The sequence below is a fragment of the Xyrauchen texanus genome, chromosome 5 (assembly GCF_025860055.1).
Source record: "Xyrauchen texanus isolate HMW12.3.18 chromosome 5, RBS_HiC_50CHRs, whole genome shotgun sequence".
Taxonomy (NCBI): domain Eukaryota; kingdom Metazoa; phylum Chordata; class Actinopteri; order Cypriniformes; family Catostomidae; genus Xyrauchen; species Xyrauchen texanus.
The window spans coordinates 5,626,891-5,650,507 of record NC_068280.1 but is presented as its reverse complement, the minus strand read 5'-3'; the positions used below and the strand labels follow the sequence as shown (position 1 = coordinate 5,650,507).

The 23,617-nt window shown below is 38.6% G+C and overlaps 1 protein-coding gene across 2 annotated transcripts in view; it reads left to right on the top strand.

The window, feature by feature from the left end:
- Positions 1-23,617, top strand: part of LOC127644032 (glutathione S-transferase C-terminal domain-containing protein-like) — a 63,890-nt gene that overhangs the window by 4,097 nt on the left and 36,176 nt on the right. For both annotated transcript variants that reach the window (XM_052127034.1, XM_052127035.1), the window contains exons 4-5: positions 3,105-3,362; positions 13,211-13,304. In XM_052127034.1, coding sequence (XP_051982994.1) covers positions 3,105-3,362; positions 13,211-13,304 — 352 coding nt within the window. The remainder of the gene's footprint in view (positions 1-3,104; positions 3,363-13,210; positions 13,305-23,617) is intronic.

Genomic DNA, 23,617 nt, shown 5'->3' with positions numbered 1-23,617 from the left:
GTGGTGGATGAACCCAAAATGGGTTCCAGGTGGGATGCAGATGGGTTGGCACCAACCATCATCCATGCGATTATCTAATCAGCCAATCGTGTGGCAGCAGTGCATAAACTCATGCGATACGGGTCAGGAGCTTCAGTTAATGTTCACATCAACCATCAGAATGGGAAAAAATGTGATCTCAATTGATTTGGACCATGGCATGATTTTTGGTGTCAGATGGGCTGGTTTGAGTACTGCTGTAACTTCTGATCTCCTGGGTTTTTCACACACAACAGTCTCTAGAATGGTGCCGAATGGTGCCAAAAGCAAAAAACATTCAGTGAGCGGCAGTTTTGTGGACAGAAATGCCTTGTTGATGAGAGAGATCAACAGCGAATTGCCAGACTGGTTCAAACTGACAAAGTCTACTGTAACTCATATAACCGTTCTGTACAATTGTTGTGAGAATGCTATACTGAGATGCGGGTTGGGGGCGGTTTTGGCGGCACGAGGGGGACCTACACAATATTAGGCAGGTGTTTTTAATGATGTGGCTGATCATTGTGTATTGCCATCAATTTTTAGGAAAACTATTTGCTCTAGAATTATTATTGCATGTTTATTAGGTGCTACTAGTTAAAAATCAAAATGGGAAATTTTATTTGCACACAGTGACAGAATCACGCTCTGGTCCCAGGAGGCTATACAAACTATATAAGCTTAAATAGTTAAATAGTTATATTTTATAATTAGCATTTAGCATCATTTTTTCCCCTGTTCTGAACAGACCTGCAACCCATCCACCACTAAAGAGTCACTGAGTCCCATATTACACAGTGACCCAGATTACCCTAATTTACCCATGAATTACTATTCATCAGAAAGTGAGACATTCTTCTATCTAGTTTTGCCGTAGAATAGATCTTTGATATTCACAAGTGCTTTCACGCCGTATTAGACACAGATGTGTTCTTGACTTTTTGAAATGCTTATTATTATTCAGTGTGGTTCTCAGTGAGTTTATAATTAGACTCTTTTGCTTTTGAATGGAAGCGTTCAAATGAAATAATAAAATGATGCTCATTATAGACAAACAGCACTTTAATCATTAGTGACACTTGCTAAGGTTTTATGCTATCATACTTTGGAATAAATGATTGAAACAAACACCTAACCTTGGGAATTATACTTCAGTGCATAACTCATCCTGCACCGTATGTACTATGGACATTAATGATAGCTCAAAATATTTACTCAGATCGCATAGACTTACATTGACGTTATTAGTTATTGTGTCTAAATCGACAGTGACAGAGAAAACATGTCTTCATGATGCCCCTGAACACATTCACTCCTTGAACTTGTGCACAGATTATGTCCCTTGGCCTTCAGTTAACCTGTGATGTGTCTTTGGGGTCAGTGTGTATTTGTCTGTTTGTGTCTGTCCATCCATTTCTCTTCCTTTCTTGCTCTGTTCTCTGTCTTTGTTTCTCTCCCCTCATCTTTGCTCATTCTCCCGTCTCTCCCCTACCGTTTTCTCGCTCTCGGTTCTGTGTGGTAAGCGGCGCATCGGTGCCTTCTCATTTCACACTCCGTCTAGCATGTCTCCCTCCTTCTGTTCTCTTCTTCCCTCTTTCCTCTGCAGAGCGATGATAGGAGCGCCAGAGAGCTGGAAATCCTGCTCTCACTTCAGTGGACACAACACTTTGATGGGTTACTTAAGGCACTGCGGCTCGCTGTCATTGCACATTTTTTAATATTCATTCACTTTTAGTAAAACTCCTAGTTTGCACAACAGAATGTGAGACAGAATGCAAGCCTGTTTGCCGTAGCAATTGTACATTTGTTTTGAAATGTGTCCTGTTTTCAGCCTTTTTGGCAGCTTAACCCCTATTGTCTACATTGTTTACTCTAGTAGTTATATAATGAGTGATACATTAAAAAGCTTTTCTTTTCTTTTTTTTTTAAGATCACAGAAAGTTATACTTTGGTTACATGATGTTATATACTGTATAGTTATATAATAAAAAAAATAAGTTATTGATTGTTTAAATTTGGGACATTTTACAACCTTTCAATAAATATAATTGTTAATAAATGTAATATAACAGATTTTTCTATCAGAGACAGTTATATTGAATTAATATTTTGGTTGTTTTTATTGTATAGATTAAAAAAAAAAAACATGTTAATTAAAAAAGATTTAAAAAAAAACATTTTTTAATAACCTATTAAGATTTCAAAATTACTGTAAATAAAGAGATTTAAGTGATGCTATAACTTTATATATATATATATATATATATATATATATATATATATATATATATATATATGAATAATACATTTAATGACAAATATTTCTATATAAAGTTATATTTTGGGAATATAAAGTTATATTTAATTAATATTTTGGTAGTTTTGTTTAGATTTTATTTAAAAAAAATTTGTAATTTATTTTAATAAAATTAGAATGTATATATTTATTATGAATTATATTTAATTATTTGATTTAATTTTAAATATCCCATGAGAGTTTAAGGTTTGCTTTCTAAATGCTCTATACATTTATATTATAGGCATAAATTAATTGTGATTTAAATGACAGAGATTTCTTTACAAGATCATAGTAATGTTATATTTTGATTGTTTTAATTTTACACATTTTATTATAATGTAATACATTTTTTTTATACACATTCTATTTAATTTAACTTGAAATTGGCATTTATACAAAAGTCTCACCTGCTGCAGTTCCATCATGAACCTCTTCTTGTATTCTTGAACCCCTGTTTGGGAAACCTTGCTTTAAAACATTTTCATGAATGTGGTTTGGCTACTGTAAATGAAAAGGTAAAATAGGCTTTGGGTGTGTTGTTGTGGAGGATGTACAAAACGAGTCGTTTTGGCAACTTGGTTTCAACAAATGCTCTTTTTGCAGTGAGTAGGAAGTTTTGAGTTCTGAAACTTACAGTAAGTTTTTATTGTACAATGGTATCTTGTAAAAAGATAAAGGAAAATTTGATTCTTCATGTCATGACCCTTTTAAGAAAACCAATACCTTCCATAAAACTATGAATATTGTTAAAAGTCTTTTTATAATATCTCTGTTTAAACAATTGCAGATCTCCCTCCAAAAGCATGCTGCCTCCTCCCTCTCCCATCTGCCCTTGCTGTTGAGATGGTACCAGCGAGTGCAGGAGCTCCCCAGTGTACTGAGGGCCGCAAAGGATTGTGGGATGACCCTCCACAGTCTCAACACAGCTGAACCTTGCCCTCCTCACCCAGAGGCCCCTCAACCCAGTGGAGCACAGCACGAAGCCCCCAAACTGAAGCAGGAACCCTTCATCGGGGGCCCGAGGCCAACTCTGACCAAACTGCAAGTAATTGAATTTCTCTCACTCGCTCTTTCTCTCGCTCTTTTGCTCTCCCCGTTCATCTTCCCTCTCACAGGGAAAGATTACACATGGCGCGCACAGAAGCGCTTCTCTTTGCCACTCCACTGAACCTGTCAGCAGCAAACTCGCATAATCCCTAAACGGCGATCTGCTTTCAATGCATTCAGTGGCGTGCTCTCGTCCCTTTACGGCAGCCTTGTGTGCCGCTGCGGGACTGAACCGTGATGATAAAGGTTTTAAGCACTCCAGCGAGGCAGAACAGCAGCCGCACTGACTCGCTCTTAACTGATGGGACTCCCTGCCACTTGATACTTTAAAGACTGCCATTATGGAACTGTCTGACTCTGAGAAGCACTGGATGTTCTTTTAGTACCTTTTCAGTACCTGAATTATAGAGGTAAAGAATGAGGTGTGATGTATGTAAATGTAAATATAATCACAGAACAGTTTCACCGAACAGATGGACGGTCAGTTTGTCAACTCAAGAGCATCAGTTTTTTACGCTTAACTTGCCATCAGTAGTTTTGGTTCGTACAGTTTTCCAGCAAAATATTCTTGACTGAAAAATAAAGCAACACTGTCAACTTCACAAAATGGCAAGAACGTTTTCACTAGGAGGCACATGTCCTCCGCTGACAGCTTCATTGAATTCTACCCGCTCAACACCAGTTTCATGTACAACAGTAAAGAGAAGACTCAGGAGGTCTTATGGGAAGAATTGAAAAGAAAACGCCACTTTTGAAACAGAAAAACAAAAAGAAAAGGTTAAAGTGAAAAGTTTAAAGTCCTTTTGAGATTTTATAATATATATATTATATCTTTAAAAATGAAAAGAAATGAATCATTTTTATTTTAAAATAAGATAAATATTACAAAAATGTTTGCCCACCAAATCAATTAGATAAATAATATTTAGACACTCAAGACTGTTTGGGATTTTTTTTTTTTTTTATCATCATTTTGTCAAGAATTATTTATTTTTTGAAAAAGCACATTTGGTGCAGGATTTGGGATAACCCTGAGAAAATATATTGATATTCTTAACTCAAAATTTCATGATATTTGTAAGAAATATTTTTGACCTTGAAAAATATTTTTGAGAACTTTTTAAAATGAATGATTAAGTTGCACTCATGTATTCAAGGTTCAAGCAAAGTATTTTAATACCTTTTGGTTGATGGTTACACAACATGACATTTTGAAAGTCATTAGATAATATATATATATATATATATATATATATATATATATATATATATATATATATATATATTTTTTTTTTTTTTGTAGAAAATAATATTAAGGTTTTTCCAAAAATTGTGAAACCGACATGGATTAATTTTCTACTAGGGCTGGTTATTGATACAGATTTCCCGATTCAATTCCGATTTTATAAGCTCTTAATTCAATTCCAATTTTGATTTGCTGTCGATTCATATGGATATATTTTAGTTATAATGTCCACATGTGAAAGAAATTGTCTCTCAGACAATGCTGTTAGTTATACTGGGGAAAATTAATTTAAATAATTATATTTTATTAGTTTTTCATAATTTTGGTCGCATTTTAGCTTTTAAAAAAATGAACAAATCCAAGTATTCCATCAACAAATATGATCTTAAATGCATATAGTATAATTTGTAACATGTTTATTGTTTACAAGCATAACTTGTACTATTTACAAGTATTTAAATGGCTTTGTTGAACACGTACTAAAAACGTAATTGTTTTCCTTTGTGTTTTTATGATAAAATACGGTTTGTGGTAAACACTACTTGACTATACATGGACATTTAACACCATGATGTCAAAGTTACAAAGTTGTAAAGGCTGTTAATCTTACACTGCACTCTTAGACAAGTTTGTAGTTTTCTAGCCAACTTTATATTGTAGGACTTCTAATATTATTGGCATTGTATGGTGAATCTTTTGGTTTACACCCAGCTCCCTGTGTTTCAGACTTCTGCTAGTCTGTTTTCATTTTCTCATTATTCCAGATAATGCACTCATAAGGTTGTGTTGCATGGAAAGCTCAGCTTGTGACATAATTACTGTGCTCTACTTCCCTGGAGGAAGCTGCAGATTCAGTCCATATCCTCCTCTGCACTCTTCTGTCTCTTATTCAGTCTTACACCTCTTCCAGAACAGCCCTGCTGATTTAACCAGCATCTAAACACACCACCAACTCCAGCAACACTGTTTCCCCAGTGCAGAAATTTGCCAATAATGAGTAAATAGCCTTCTGTGGTCTCACACTCGTCTGGTGAACGGCCCCCAAAGGAGAGGCAAACAGATTAACAGAGCTTGGTCTCTTTTCTCCTCTGCCCAGGACCACAATGCTGCAGTTGAGTCTCCAGCAGTTGATAACCACACGCTGTTCTTGTGCAGAGTTCTCAGGCCTGTTGCAGAACTTCCAACTTTCTTGCTGTTTGTTTCTGTTGCAAACAGACCTGTTCAAAGGCAAAACACAGTAACCACACCATCACTTAGGAAAAATGGCTTCAAAGTTTGTTGATCATCTAGCCAAATGACTTGACAGTACAGGAACACTGTTATGATTGGCTCTCTGCTCTTGACTACATGCTCTCTCCTTGCCATCTTACTGTTTACTGCTGCTGGGTGGGCTAGGGAAGTGATAAGGTAAAGTGGGCGTTGATGTGTTGTTAAGGAAGCTGTCGTATACAAATGTCTACCACAATGTGGAGGAAGTAGTGAACGAGTCATTTTGGCAGCTTGTTTTAACAAATGCTCTTTTTGCAGTGAGGAGGAAGTTTTGAAATGAGTTCTGAAATGTACAGTATGTATTTATTGTACAATGACCTCTTATATGTTAAAAGATCAAGGAACATTTTATTCCTCGTGTCATGACCCCTTTAAATGTTGGAATATTTTGAACTTGGAATACGACTGTACAGTTTATTTTCTTACCATACTATCATAGTTTAAAAGATTTTCAAATGAATCACAAAGTGAAATCTAATTTATGTAAGATATCAAATACAAATGTCTCTATGCGCCGATCACTGCTGCTATGATCCCCTAATGGCTAAAAACTTTATATCTGCTCTTACATTTGGCAGTTTTCTACAAAATGAGAATTTTTTTTACTTGTCTGTGAGCTTGCTTGTGTGAATAATCCAATATTATATGTTAAATGTCCAGAACAAAATATGTGGTCCAGCAGAAAAATCATGCTTAACAAGTCATCTGTAATGTATGTTATCGACTATGAATGATAAAATGTTAATACATTTACATAGACTTAGGTAGAAGTCATTAAAACAAATTTTTTAACCACTCCACAGATTTAATATTATCAAACTATAATTTTGGCAAGTTGTTTAGGTCATCAACTTTGTACAAGACACAAGTAATTTTTCCAGCAATTGTTAACAGACAGATTATTTCACTTTTAATTGACTATAATCACAATTCCAGTGGGTCAGAAATGTACATATACTAAGTTAACTGTGCCTTTAAGCAGCTTGGAAAATTCCAGAAAATGATGTCAAGCCTTTAGACAATTGGCCAATTAGCTTCTGATAGGAAGCGTACTGAATTGGAGGTGTACCTGTGGATGTATTTTAAGGCCTACCTTCAAAATCACTGCCTCTTCGCTTGACATCACGGGGAAATGAAAATAAATCATCCAAGACCTAAGATATTTTTTTTTGTGGACCTACACAAGTCTGGCTCGTCCTTGGGAGCAATTTTCAAATGACCGAAGGTACTATGTTCATCTGTACAAACAATAGAATGCAAGTATGAACACCATGGGACCACGCAGCCATCATACCGCTCAGGAAGGAGGCACATTCTATCTCCTAGAGTTGAACATAGTTTGGTGCAAAAAGTGCAGATCAATCCCAGAACAACAGCAAAGAACCTTGAAAAAGAAGATGCTGGAGGAAACAGGCAGACAAGTATCTATATCCACAGTAAAACCACAGAGTCCTATATCGAAATAAACTGAAAGGCTGCTCAGCAAGGAAGTAGCCACTGCACCAAAACAGTCATAACAAGCCTGACTACAGTTTGTAAGTGCAAATGGGACAAAGATCTTACTTTTTGGAGAAATTTCGTCTGGTTTGATGAAACAAAAATGGAACTTTTTGGCCATAATGACCATTGTTATGTTTGGAGGAAAAAGGGTGAGGCTTACAAGTTGAAGAACACCATCCCAACTGTGAAGCATGGGGGTGGCAGCATCATATTATGGGTTTGCTTTGCTGCAGGAGGGACTGGTGCACTTAGATGGCATCATGAGGAAGGAACATTTTGTGCATATAATGAAGCAACATCTCAAGACATCATCCAGGAAGTTAAAGCTCGGTCGCAAATGGGTCTTCCAAATTGACAATGACCACAAGCACACCTCCAAAGTTGTGGCAAAATTGCTTAAGGACAACAAAGTCAAGGTATTTGAGTGGTCATCACAAAGCCCTGACCTCAATCCGATAGAAAATTGAAAGTGTGTGCGAGCAAGTAGGCCTACAAACCTGACTCAGTTACACCAGTTCTGTCTGGAGGAATGGGCCAAAATTCCAGCAACTTATTGTGAGAAGCTTGTGGAAGGATACCCAAAAAGATTGACCCAAGTTAAACAATTAAATGGCAATGCTACCAAATACTAACAAAGTGTATGTAAACTTCTGACCCACTGGGAATGTGATGAAAGAAATAAAAGCTGAAATAAATAATTCTCTCTACTATTATTCTAACATTTCACATTCTTAAAATAAAGTAGTGACCCTAACTGACCTAAGACAGGGAATGTTTTCTACAATTAAATGTCAGGAATTGTGAAAAGCTTTTAATGTATTTGGCTAAGGTGTACTTCTGACTTCAACTGTACATACATCGTAAAGGGGAGGTTTCGGCTTTCTAATAACACCCAGACTGCGCTTCTAGTCCACTCGGAGGCCGAGATTTTCGATGAAACAATAGGGGTGGTGAACTGAAAATTAGACAATGTCTAGGGAGGACCACCACTTACAATTAAGATTGGCATTTTGTGATGGGAGGTGATAGAGGATAAACTATTTTTTCTAGTACTTGCTGCCATCTAGTGGAATAAAATAAGGGAGACAGAGTAAACAGAACCAGAATTACATGCTTATAAATTAGGACCATAAAAAAAGACAATTCTATTCATCATAAGACTTTGAACATATACAATATAATTATTTTTATTTGGGGGGTTTTCTGAAAAATTAGACACTTTTTTTTTTTGGAAATTAGTCCACATTATTTGTAATGGTGGGCTTTTAAATTTGAGTGTGAAAATTGCACCGATTCCAAAACCCTATGTAACCGGCCAAGCTTAAACCCCTGTTTTAGTGCTGCGGTTAATTGACAGGTAAGCAGGCAGTGCTTTGCTGCTGTTCGAGCACATTTGAATAGATGCATTTACACTACGAGCAATGTTGGTCACATGCGTTTTCGACCACTTTCGACCACCTCCGAATGTGGTGAAATGGACAAATCTCAAAATATTTGGGACTCCGTTTACCCTTGTCTTACCAACAGATCTAGACATTTTTATAATAGCTCTACTTTGTGTAGCATGTATACACATTAATGGGATCACAATTGGCCTCGGTGTTGTCTGCATACTCCAAAAGTCAGAGGTGATTTGCGACATGTATTTGATATATCCTCAGCTATATATAGTCAACAAATTCTAGAAATGAACACTGAGAGAATAAAGAATAAATAAAAATTAAATAAATAGCCTAATAAACATCAGTAGTACTGATTCATGTCAGACAAATGCTGACTATTTTAATACTGCCAGTCAATTAGGGGCAGGTTGTAAAACAAGAAGCACAGCCTCTGTGCATTTACACCTGGCAGGGAGCTCCTCTTGTCTTCATAAATGTTCCTATCATGCTAAAAATCCTCTCACTGGGGACAGAGGAGGGAACCGCCTGGCCAATAAACACAGCTTCAGATAATGGCCACTGTTCTGCTTCCACCATTGCAGAGGGTCACCTGTTGATAATAAAAATAAGATTACTTTTCTGGATATAAAACATTGATGTTTATTCTAGAGAAAAAGCTCAAAGTGGTTTAACAAATCTGTTTTCCAATCCAAAACTGGCTCTTTTAAATACCGCTCCAGCTCCTCAAGCAGACCTCCAGGTGGCTGTGCCTGTTGGCTCAGCAGCATTTCATCATATAGGCTGTCTAACAGACTCTGAGACTGCTCCTCCCCTGTGGTATTCTCTTCTCTGCTGGTGGCTGCAGTGGTGGTGCTTGCTTCGGTGCTGGTGCTGCTGCTTACTTTTTCTGCCTCTTCTTGGAGCCAGGTTTTGGCCATGCTTATTCTTGTCTGACAGAGGGTGCTGCTTGTAGGGAGTATCAATATGCAGGCCAAAACCACTTCTCTTCTTTCCTCCATGACTGCAAATATCCTCTTCATGCTGTCCAGCATTGTCTTTCTGAGGGTTTGGATTCCCCTTGTGTTTGGATCCTGTAATCTTCAGTTGATGCATGAGAGAGTAGCATCCGACTTATTAATTTCCAGAGTGATCTCTTCTATTGGATTCAAAGTGTCAATGACTATTCCCACTATTTCCCACTCATCACCAGTTGGACATGTAAAATGCCCGTACTCTGCAGAGTAAAGTGTGAGCGCTCGTTTCTGCTCTTGCTTTCTTTTGAGCATGTGTAATGTTGAATTCCATCTCGTTGGGGTGGCCTGAAAGATGGCATGGCCAGGGAGGACAACTTCCTCCTGGATTGTTTTAAGTCTCTACGATTTGTACTTTTTTCCACTCTTTGTTGATAAAATGAGCGGTCAAGCTCATCAATGCCTCTGTGTTCAATGACCAACTGTCTGTTGTGAATGCAATGTCAATAATTTTTTCCCACCACTTTGCCAAGCACTTCAAGCAGCTTCTCTGTACGGTAAAACTTCTCCTGATTTTATGGTGTACCTGGGCTCTGCAGCAGCTAAAAGCCTTCTTAAAACCAACACATGAAACAATGGAGTATGGTTGAATATCTGTGGCAATCATCTCCATCACTAACTTGTCCAGATTCTTCGCTATTGTATCTGAAGGGCCCCATATAGTTAAGTTGTCAAACATCTGTGGCAGTCTGTCCTGCACTGTTGCTGCTGGTGGTAGGGGTCTTCTTTGTGCCTCTCAACCTCTGTATAAAGATCTTTGTGGCTCACTTTCAGGTGAGACCACAAATTGGTGGTATTCTTTTGACTGGATTTGCTAGATCTTGGCTTATCTTTGCTTTGCAGGTAATGCAGACAACTTCATCACCATCTTTGGGGAAATGGTCCCACTCCTTACTGCCCGTTCGCAGTCTCTTTTCAGCCATCTGTAGGGGATAGAGGAAAATACATTGACTTAAGCTGAAATTTTTTAAGATGGGTATTTTTTAAAATGTAGAGAGAACAGTTCAATTTAACTGTTCATTTATTTTACATATCAAATTTTGATCTGAAAATTAACTAGTCGCTATAGCTGTTAAAAAAAGAAATGCAAGTACAATATTTCCCTCAGAAATGTAGTGGAGTGGAAGTATGAAGTAATAGAAAATGCCATGGTAATACTCAAGTAAAGGACAAGCTCCTCTAAATTGTACTAAATTACAGTTTTCTTGATTATCAAAACATCATCAGCAATATTCACTGTTAATGAATAACAAAACAGTCACAAAAAATAACTGGTTTGCTGCCGCTGAGACAAGAGATAAGCGGCGGCAGCTGTGTTACACCGTATTCTGCTATACAAGTTCAGTGGAAAATTTAAACGGTGGAAAACCAGACTTTTAAATATTTTATTTTATAAATGCAATGACTGGAGTGAAGGGGGTACCAAACTGTGAATCCTGAACAAACAGATTGGTGAATACATGTTTGCACATTAGCTTCCACTCAGCGGACATTAAATTAAATACGTGGTTAGCTAGTTAGCTATTAGATCGCTGTCACTGAGAATAAAAGATGGACTTTCCAGCATTGCGTCTCACCAACTAGGTAAAAGCGTAGCATGAAATCAAGACTCAACAGACACAATCCACCACCACACTGTTGTCTGCTGAGCTGTAAAAAAGATGCTCTGATGTTTACCTTTCAATCTGCTACATAACTGACTGCACTGACAAACTATAGCTGGCAAACTAAGCAAACAAATTTGACAAGCATGAGTGACATGGTTGTCAGGAACAGGGTTAACGTTATATTAGTTTTATTGAAAAGGGAAAATTATGGGGCCATTGTTTATTAACATTCCAGTATGTATTTCATAAACTAGTTATCAACTTACCATGAAGACACCGCTTAACTCCGCCCTGTCTGTAGAGCCACCGTCAGCTCGTCAGAGTCGGCGCACGCTCTGCTGGACAAACTATGTTATGACACCAATTCTAAAGTATTGTTTTCTGCATAATAGGTTCTGAAAAAAGTTTTCATATCTGTAAACATATACGCTGATGCTGATATATCGTTGAAAGTCCAATATTGACCAATAATATCGGCACTAGAGGTAGGCAACGGTTCTGATGCATTTTCTACATTTATGCATTGGGTTTGGCAACAAAACCTCCTCTCCTCCAATTGTTTAAACACCTGGTGCTTGTTGCATCCCATCATAAATCTACAAATACGCCCAGTTAATGCACATGGTGTTTCGGAGGTCCAGCTGGATAACCTCCTAATATTGACACACCTCTGGACTTATTTTACCTTCTATACTTCCTCCACAACAAGGACACATACCCCTGGTTTTACCATCCCTTACCTCAAAACTGAAGTCCCATTCACTTCTTTGTACTTTGAAGTTTTTATGTGCTTTGTTATATAAGAAGCCTCTCGAAGGTCCACATCAATGTTTCTTTCCAAATTGAATGTCCAATTCCCAATGTGCTTTAAGTCCTTGTTGTGGCGTAGTGACTCGCCTCAATCCGGGTGGCGGAGGACGAATCTCAGTTGCCTCCGCATCTGAGACCATCAATCCGTGCATCTAATCACGTGGCTTGTTAAGCGCATTACCACGGAGACCGCGGGTGTGGAGGCTTCAGGCTATTCTCAGCGGCATCCACACACAACTCACTATGTGCCCCACCGAGAGCGAACGTCATTATAGCGACCACGAGGAGGTTACCCCATGTGACTACCCTCCCTAGCAACCGGGCCAATTTGGTTGCTTAGGAGACGTGGCTGGAGTCACTCAGCACACCCTGGATTCAAACTCGTGACTCCAGGGGTGGTATTTAGCATCTTTACTTGTTAAGCTACCCAGGCCCCAAGTCCAAATCAATGTTGTGAATTACATCACTTTCCATGAATTTATTTCCATTAATTTCTTACCATGTGCTCCCAATGAAGAATAATTGATTTGGACTTGTGGGCAGTGGTGGCTCAGTGGTTGAGGCTCAGGGTTACTGACCAGAAGGTCAGGGGTTCAAGCCCCAGCACCACCAAGATGCCACTGTTGGGCCCTTGAGCAAGGCCCTTAACTCCAGGTTGCTCCGGGGGGATTGTCCCTGTAATAAGTGCACTGTAAGTCACTTTGGATAAAAGCGTCTGCCAAATGCATAAATGTAAAATGTAAAAAAATTATAATTGCACACTTATTGCACACTCCTGAAGGCCAATTTTCTAGACACTTCTGACTGAGGAAATGTCAAATATTCTTGGCTATAATGGAGCAAAAATATCTGAAAGGGTTTCAAAAGTGGGATTCATGCTTTCTGCAGAAGAGATGTAACCATAAAATTAACTGTTAAATTGCTATGTTTCCTGTTCAGGTCCTGGGGCCTTCTGACAGTACTCAGTGGTAACTTGTGTTTTATGTTCTTTTGACCCTCAGGACAATGGGATTGATGCTATTTACTCTCCTCACCCTTGCCCATCATGGACCCTGGACTGGGAGAGTTTACCTGTGGCCGTCAACCCCACTGAAGGTTAAGAGTTACATGTGGTAACCACATACATGTGGAACACAACCCTTCACCAGTACCATCCTGTGATACTGTGTCATTTTAATTAATTGTCAATATAATCTCTACTTTAAACATATGTTTTACTGCATGGCAGGTTTGCGATGTTTGCTTGGTTGTTGTGATTTCAGTTTCAACTGAAGCCAGCTACTTCACACAGTGACTAGGGAAGATCTGATATTATTTCAACAATTAATGCAGTATCAAAGCCTATGATTGAAGTACATCAACATAAATGTGGAATAAGAAATCCAAAATCAGCTACGGACCGTTTTCCTAAGCAGACGTTGCCATAAGAGCAGGATTGGATTTCTGACTGTTAAGTATTCACCCCTGTCTCGTGTTGTGTGCTCTCGGTTGCAGTGTTCTAGGATCTTAACTAGCTCGAACAGCAGGCAGCTGTTCTTCACCAGGAATAAGTGAGATGTGAATCACAGCACACAGACAGATGAGTGCGCTCTATGGAGAGAAAGATAAATCCTGTTCATTTAAACAATCCACATCGACCGGCGTTCTTGAGAGAAACATTGACTTGGGTCAAAAAATTATTTGCAATTCCAATTTGTGAGAAACAACTAAATCAAATGCAAGGGAGTTTGTACTCAAGAAAATAGGTAGATAATTTGTTTCTTTTTGTTTTGTCATGTTTAGTCCATATCTATTAGGTTTGAGGTCATATAAATGCACAAAAAAAGAGCACAAATCAAGGTTGTAGTGAGATACTTACAAAGTTAGCGAATTGGGCCAATCCGTAAATGTTAAAATATTCACCGTATCAAAAGTATAATGTCAACAAGACATTCACAAATATGCACGTTAACATGATTGTAGTGTGAAAATCATTTACTAACCTTTTTTGTGGAAAGTTATATACAACTTTGCATATACAACTTTGTTGTCATGACGACAAAGCACCGTAAACCCTAAAATGACGATATAAACAACTTTACAGCTCAAATAGAAGAATTAATTTAAGTACTTTTATAAAGCAGCACATTTCTGCCAATAAACTCTCCAAAATATGTCCCCATTCACTTCCATTGAAAGTGCTTCACTGCAACCTTTTTTGAAAGAAAAGGAGGGAAGAGTTGAGTTTGTTTTTATGGTAATTAATCCTAAAATCATGTAGAAAAGATGATTTTTTTTTGATAATTATGTAGGTAAATTATGACATAATTTTCATTCAGTGCAACTTTAGTATGCATGTACAGTAGTCTTGAGCATCCTCTCTCTGTTTTGCATAATAGTTCACCCATATGGCATATTCAACGCATAATCCATAAGTAACTGCATTTTGCAGCAAAGCCAAGGTCATTGGAGATTCACATGATTCCATTCTCTCACAAAATAATGACTGATTCATCTTCCATTTGCATTCTGAGATTATTTTGAGGTTTTGCATTTGAGTGCAATCTCAAATGGACTATAGTGAACGTATTGCTCTTTTCACATTTGCATCAAACGCAATTTCAGAGATGAACCCCCCAAAAAGTAGAAATGATTGTCTGTGGTGTGCGGTGAAGACACAAGAACAAATTTTTAGTTCCCCTAAAAATGAAAAATACTCCTATTGCTTCAAACTCTTAGACTTTCTTCAATGAAAGACAGAAGGAGATGTTAGGCAGTGTGTTAGTCTCTGTCACCATTCAATGTGAGGCCCAATGATGACAGAATTTTAATTTCAGAGTGAACTGTCCCTTTTGATAAAAAAAAAAAAAAAAAAAAAAGCTGTTATTATTTTTACACATTCAGGCAATCTCAACAAAACACGAGGCTTTAGAGAAACTGATGGTTCTGAGAAAAACCCACAAGTGTTGTTGAGTATTGCATACTGAACACAGGCACTTATGTGAACTACCATACACTAGAGAATGTTGCTTTTATTTGGTACCAGCTTGTGCTTTTACTATAGCAGCTCTATCTGTCAGCACACGCCCACACACGCCTCCCTCTAATGTGTTTTCAAGTGCTGAATCTCTGAGCGCTAACGGAGAGACTAAGAACACAGAGGCATGTATATGTCCTGCTGTTTGTTATGAATCCTCCATCACTTCAGCTCTCCTGCCATCTTTCACTTGTCAAGTAACCCGTAGAGTGAAGACAAGCTCCATTGTTTAGGGATTGTCATAGTCGGCGTCCGTTGGAGAAAGTGTATTAGCCGCAGTCCTCCTGTGCTGCCCTTAGCTCTGACTCTTGAATTGTTGTATCCTAACTTTACCAGATTACTTGCACAGATATTTTAAAGTGCATAAGACCCAAGTCAGCATTTCCTGCCTTCCCACACAAAGAAAAACATGGTGTACTGATGTGTTAGTGCTAGCCAAAAAACTCAGAGAAAAAAACTGAGATCAGGAAACTCAAGTCTGAGACTCGGTTTAAATGCTAAAAGACTTGACTTAGACTCCAAATTAGAGACTTGTGAATAACAAAAGTTGTCTGAATGTCGTCACACTGAGCATGCACAGCAACACGCTGATGACTATCAAAAATCTGTTTATTCAAGAAAATCGACTATGTAAGTAACCCATGTTTACATGAGATTGGAAATCATCAGATTATTCTCTGCCTGAGATCAAAACATAAACAGGCATGTGCACATCAATTGCGCACATTGTTAGACCGGTAAGAACGCCAGTGAAGGTGTTTACGTGCTACACGAAATCGGGGTATGGGCAAAAATCTACAATTTGTTATGATTTTCCCCCGATTAAAGTAAATAATTTAAGTTGTTGCTAAGTAGATGCAGCACAATACAGTCAGACAATGTTTGATGCTTAACATAGTTATAAGAAGCAGTCTTTTGAAATGGGGAATCAACAGATTGTCATGCTGCTTATCGCAGCTGCGACTGGTTTAATCTAAAAACTTTTATTGCACGAAGCTTTACCGCATTGTGTCTGGTTAGGAATCGCGACTTAACCTTAAAAAACATTGTAAGTAATTTTGCGTGACAGCACAACCCAGTCAGATTATATATATTTGATGTTTAATGCAGCATCAAAAATAGACACCAAGCAATTACCAGAATGTTCCGTCATTTGTCGCTGTAAGAGATGCCTTTCATTGCATGCCGCTTTATGGACACATTGTATGGGGCGGTTCATACTGAACATACTGAATAATGGAGTGGTGGTGGTGTAGTGGGCTAAAGCACTAAACTGTTAACCAGAAGGTTGTCGGTTCGATCCCCACAGCCACCACCATTGTGTCCTTGAGCAAGGCACTTAACTCCAGGTTGCTCCGGGGGGATTGTCCCTGTAATAAGTGCCACTGTAAGTTGCTTTTGATAAAAGCGTCTGCCAAATGCATAAATGTAAATGTAAACTTGCATCCATCTGGCCTGTTTTTCAATTGTTCTTCTATGTAAACATGCTTTAGATGGACGTATTTGAAAATTGCACCTCGGCTTTCTTTGCTGTTTTATAGAAACCATTTAGAGGTAAAAATAACTTAAATAGTTTGTCCCAGGACACCTATGTTCTGTTTGTTTTTATGCATCTAGATTTCTTTCAGGCAAGACGTTCAGTCTAAACAGCCCCTTAGACTTGAGACTTGACTTAGACTTGGTCTTGAAAGGCATGAGACTTGACTTGGACTCTGATTCAGAGACTAGTGAACATGTATTAAGGTTCCATATTGGGCCCGTCCACATTTGTGGACTAAACATTGTCCCCACATCAAGTTCCATCAGAGACATCAACGACTTTTCTGAGTCAATTTAGCCATTCTGTCAATAATATCTCAAGTACCTATGCCCAGTTTCTGCCCAATATTTGTTTACCCACACCTAGTTGTTTCAGGATATGTTGGTTTCCATGTCTGCATCACTGTTTTGAAGGATTATATATATTTTTTGTGTGGACTGCTTGTGGAGGAAACTGAGCATTCTATAGAGGTGCGCTCTGATTGGCTAGATTAAAGAATCCTGTTCCCTTTTGAGAGATTGGCTTGGCGACTGAAGTCTTTGGTAATTCGACACATACCATTCATATAAAGGTAGGAATTGAATTTTACAATTATCATCCGATTTCTTCGGGAGCCAGTTAAGCTAAATATTTGGACGTTTGAGACTCTACCACCCACATTTTGCAAGCCGCCTCCTCCAGAGTGCAGTCTAAATTGAGGGCAGTCAGTGGGAGGATTGCATTGCCATGGTGTCTATTATGCAGTTTGTTGAGATCAAGAGAAAGACCTAGTCACTGTCACCACTACATAGCAGAGAGAAGCCCCTGGGGCCACCTGGAATACATGGATGGCGGTAGTGCCCTGAATGTGAATTCATTTCCCCTGTCAACACCGGCCCTGTTGAGCATTAAGGGACTCCATTGTGTTTATGTGGGAAGGGGCCGATTATATGGGAGGCACATTCCGGACATGTCTGCCTGTTTTGGCAGCTACCTGCCATAACATAAACCATGGTTTATGGCAGCAGAGGGCCATAGAGGAGGTGAGGTCACCAGAATCAGCTGAGAAATAAAAGCCTCCAAAACTTTCAAAGGGACAGTCAAATGATTGAATGGCTTCTTGAATGACTCCTCAAATACACATGCTGCATGCTTGGTATAAAGTAGCCAGACTTCGAGTATAGGCAAAAGTCTGGTCCACATTGCAGTTTATTCTGGCCAAGAACTACCCACTTTAGCTGACGTCACACTAGCCGACTCCAAACAACTCGATTTAGGCTGCGTGTGTTACACTTACTGACTATATTTCGGAGATTTTGCATTCTTCAGTCTGTAGACACACTTTCTGATTCAGAATGGTGGACGGGTGACGAACATACTGACTCTCTCCGACTCCAATTCCCTGTCACATGGCACTCGTTGAAATAACAACAGGACTACCGTGTAAACATAAACAATTGTAATTGAGTGATTTAGGATGTGATATTTATCTGCAAATTATTGACCTAATTAAAACTATTGGCATATCGGTAATAAGCATGAAAGCGCCGGTATGAAAAACAATGGTTGGTCACACTTTCTATTGGGTAGCCTTAACTACTATGTAGTACTAACATTGTATACATACAAGACTATATGTATTTACTGTTTACATGTTGTTCTGCAAAATTCCCACATTTGCTGCTACTGAGGTTGAGGTACAGGTAGGTTTAAGAGTAAGGGTTGGTGTTTTGGGGTAAGGGTTGGGTTAGGGGTAAAGTTAGCAGTATAACTACAAATGTGATTAAATGCAAGTACATTAAATGTAATTACAATGCAACAACATATATGTGCATAATAAGTACATTGTATCAAATGGTTAAGTACATAGTTAAGGCCACCCATAAAGTGGGTCCCAATGGTTTATTGTTTAATGATTATGAATTAGTAACACACTTTGAAAAAACTCTGTAAATGCAAATGCACAATCCAGAAATAATAAGTCACAATATGTAGAAATGTAGACACTCCTATGAACATGTAATATTTATTTTTTGTTTCTTTCATAAAAACAGAAACGCTATAATTGGAAATGACAGTTGTGAAAGTGGCACTTGCATATAGACTACATGATGAGGGAAACCATCGAAAATTCTGACATCTGAGACATCGGTATAATATCCATTAATGCTGCATGATTGATCAAGTTAAGATTGAAATAACATTATGACCTTGCATGATAACTAAACCTTAAAAGACTGCGTTTTAAAATATAGGCTTAGTCTGCATTCAGAGCTTCAGTCACCGCTGTGTAAGCAAGCGGCACCCTCTAGCGGTGTGGACGGCATTATCCCTCATAACACTGTAATAAATTATTTCAAATTGGGCTTTGTTCCTTTGGATAAAATGCTTTATTGTTGTATGATATGGTTGACATTTCTATGAAATTTGCTAACATATGCATAATATGAGTTTGTAATGTTCTACATTACATTTATGCATTTGGCAGACGCTTTTACCAAAGCGACTTACAGTGCACTTATTACAGGGACAATCCCCCGGAGCAACCTGGATTAAGTGTCTTGCTCAAGGACACAATGGTGGTGGCCGTGGGGATCGAACCAGCGACCTTCTGATTACCAGTTATGTGCTTTAGTCCACTACGCCACCACCAGTCAATGTTCTATCACACACAATTCGTGTACTGTAAGTACTATTGTTTTGAACTGCAAAAACAGAAGTGCAAAAATTTACAAAATTCAAAATTTGGTTATCATATTTAGTTATTTTTTTTATATTTTTTTGTCTTCTATTTATCATTCTTTGTGGCTCTCTTTCAAATTTTGACCTGTACTGTGTTCAACAGATCCAATTAATGTTCAGTTGAAATTATTTATAATAGAACCGTAATCAAGCTTTTGAACCTATTTGTCCATTTTTAAAGCATAATTCCAAAGTAAAACAGTGATCTGATGACAAAATAAGGTAATTGGCAAAGTATTGGGATAAGATCAACATAACGTTTTGTCAGTTCTTCAGTAAAAGAAGCTCATGGGTCACTTGATGAGACCGCAAGCGCCTGGCCCATCACCAAAAAAAATGTAGTAACAAGTTTTATCTGGTTTTTCAGTTCTCAGAGCCATTAACTCATCAGGGAGTCCAGACGGTCAAGGGATTTATGACCTCCTGCTGACAGATGCTTACCTGAGGTTGTTGCTGTATTGTTGCACAGTAACCCCTTAACTAAATTTAACATGGATGAATCGAGGAATCATTGCTTCCACTTTTCAAAGCCTTGATCGTTGCCAGAAATCAAACCTATGTAAATGTAAATCCTGCATAAATCTAGATGTGGATTCACCAGAGAAGGGAAGACAAAGGTTCCACATTATTTTCAAACGTGTTCCAGGCAGAACTGGCACTTACCCTTTCAGGAGCCGACGTTTTGTTCAGTTTGATTAATTGAACCCATTTCTTCAGTTAGGTCGTTTCAGTTAATCAATACCAATTAAATATTGCTGTCAAAGCTGGCTTGCATTTTGTGTTGGTCCCCCTTGGAGATTTCTCAGCACTTTTTACACTCAATAGCGGTTCCAATATAGTCCACACTCGAGAGAGCCTTAAATTAATGTTAATAATTGCTAAAATGTTTGAGTCATGAATTTAAGGTGCCTTACAGCAGTGCTTAAGCGCTACTTAATGAGTATTCATTCTTGTTATTTTCTCATCTTAATATTACTTTTCTCATTCCAATACAAAATCTGTTCTTATGCAGGGCTTGGGCACCAATGTATGCTGATGTTTAATTTCATTTATGCTGGTGTTATTACTTTCAGCCTGGTAACTGTGTAAAATTAGCATTTCTTTCACTCTGTTTTCAGCCTTTAGAATGTCCTTGTTAATTTTCGTGCTTTGTTAATCTATTTTTATTCTGAATAATACAGCGTATCATCTGTAAATTAAAAGTGTTAGTTGCATTCTTTCCTCCCATCACTTTATTTTCTATCTGTAGTTAAAGTAATAGTTCACCCCAAAATTAAAATTGTCATTTATTTACTCGCACTCATGTTGTTCCAGACCTTCTTTTCCCTATTCAATGGCAATGAATGGTGTCTGTAGATGTCAAGGCAAAGGATGCAAAATCACTATTGAAGTATTCTAAAAGTAGTCCACAAGACTTGTGCTTTATATTCCAAACCTTCTGAAGACATACCATAGCTTTGTGTGAGGAACAGACTTTTAAGTCATTAATCACTTATGACCTTGATATGTGCTCTATCTTACTGGCATGTTCAAAAGAGAAGCTTGTTTAAATTGCTTGCACTTAACTTTGTGTAAAACTCCACCTTAAATGTTCTCGCGGTTACTGTGCACAAGCTTCTCTCGTGAATACGCCGGTAGTGCTATGTCAAGATTTTCAGAGAATAATGACCTAAACTTGTGTCTGGACCTCATACAAAACTATTGAATGGCTTCTGAAAACTTGGAATATACATTGATCAGCCACAACATTAAAACCACTTACAGGTGATGTGAATAACATGTATTATCTCGTTACAATGGCACCTGGCAAGGGGTGGGATATATTAGGCAGCATGTGAAGAGTCAGTTCTTGAATTTCATGTGTTTGAAGCAAGAAAAATGGGCAAGCGTAAAGACCTGAGCGACTTTGACCAGGGCCAAGAGCATCTCCAAAACAGCAGGTCTTATGGGGTGTACCCGGTTTGCATGGTTAGTGGTCAAACATGGTCCAAGGAAGGACAACCGGTAAGGTCATGGGTGCGCGTGGGGAGCGAAGACTAGCCCATCTGGGCCGATCCCACAGAAGAGCTACTGTAGCCCATAAAGAAAGAGGTCAGCGTTCCCAAGCTGACCCCTGTCCACAGCCGAAAGTGCCAACAATGGGCACTTGAGCATCAGAACTGGACCATGGTGCAATGGAAGATGGTGGCCTGGTCTGATGAATCACGGTTTCTTTTAGATCATGTTGACGGCTGGGTGCGTGTATGTTGTTAACCTAGGGAAGAGATGGCAGCAGTATGTACTGTGGGAAGAAGGCAGGACAGCGGAGGCATTGTGATGCTCTGGGCAATGTTCTGCTGTGAAACCTTGGATCCTGGCATTCATGTGGATGTGGCCTCTTTCAGTAGGATAATGCACCCTGCCACACTGCAAAAATGTATCACGAATGGTTTGAGGAACTTGATAAAGAGTTCAAGATGTTGACTTGGCCTCCAAATTCCCCCGATCTCAATCCGATTGAGCATCTGTGGAATGTGCTGGACCAACAAGTCCAATCCATGGAGGCCCCACCTCGCAACTTACAGGACTTGAAGGATCTGCTGCTAACGTCTTGGTGCCAGGTCCCACAGGACACCTTCAGAGGTCTTGTGGAGTCCATGCCTCGACAGGTCAGAGCTGTTTTGGTGGCACAAGGGGGACCTACACGATATTTGGCCGGTGGTTTTAAAATGTGGCTGATCTGTGTAAATCATGAGTTTTGTATAGTGATTTTATGTTCTTTCATGAGTACTTGTATAGTGATTTTATGTTCTTTTTCTCAGGGGAAAGAAATTAATTCAGCTGAAATGATACAAGGATGACAGAATTGTTTGGGGGAACTATTCCCTTTAAAGTCAACATTCAGATACTGACCTTCGCCTATAACTCCTGTCTAGCCGTCAACTTCTTCTTTGCTAAATGTCCATCACGACATACTGGATAGCGGCTCTCAAATGACTGCCTTTGAGCCTTTTTTCCAAATGAATAGGCCATTCTTTGTGCTGAAGACTCAGTTAGACAGCGTTTACGTCAGGGTTCGGTGGAGTCTGTTTACAAGAACGCCAGAAGTCACACATTCAAAATCCCTGTTGCGTTTTCTCACCTCATTTTTTAGCCAAGATGCAAGAGCTCAGAAGCAAAGCACCTAATTATCATCTGTTCCAAATAAAGTGCTGCAAAAAGTCTAATCAAGACAAAGAAGACCCCTTTAGCCCATTGATTTGTGGCTGGGATGTGGTTATTTGGTTCCCAATTCGCTTTTCAAGAAACAGCTCTGTTGCCTTGAATGCAGGGCTTTTTTTTTGTCCTGTTTCTAGACTCTAAACCTTTAATTGCTGACATCTATTGAGTGGTGTGATATTGGCCTCATTATGTTTTAAAGAACAGCATGCATCCTTGTTTACCAAACACATTTGTTGAAGATACGAGATGTCAGAATCTTTCATCTGGGAACTGGTAAACTTGACACAAAACACATTTTTGTTTTGCTAATGCATCTTTCCTCAAATCTGACAAAGGGCTTACAATACCTATGGTTACTGCAATAAACTTTATGGGGTCTTTTTGCAGCCGGTTCACATGACAATTACGTGACTGTGGTGGCATTTTTCCAAAATGATGTTACGTGGCTCATTAAACCCATCACAGCATAGTCACAGTGAAGTGTCCACTGAATGGTGCTTACAAAGCGAGTTTTTTAAGGTTAATGCTCTATCGAGTTTTAAATCAACAAAACGACATCATTCCAAGGCTGTGGAGTGCTCAGAACTTTTAATGTCCCCGCACTGACTGACGGTATATGTCGGTATAGCTGTCTGAATTGAACCGGTATAATTCCAGACTTGTCTTATTGAGATGTGCTCATCATTTACTAGTTTCTGCATCACAATGCAGGTGCAATAAGATGGATATAGACAATTCTTGGAATGATTTCAGGTGTGACAGCTGTTTCCTGGATCTCAAACATCAATTAACATCAGTTCAGAGAATGGCCTATTGTTGGTAATGCTCGAGTTGAAGTTCTGTGTTGAATGATAACATGACGTTAAAGGCACGTTAGATGCCTCTCTTGTGCCTTTGTTTTTTGTTTTCCTAGATCCAAATTTGAACAAA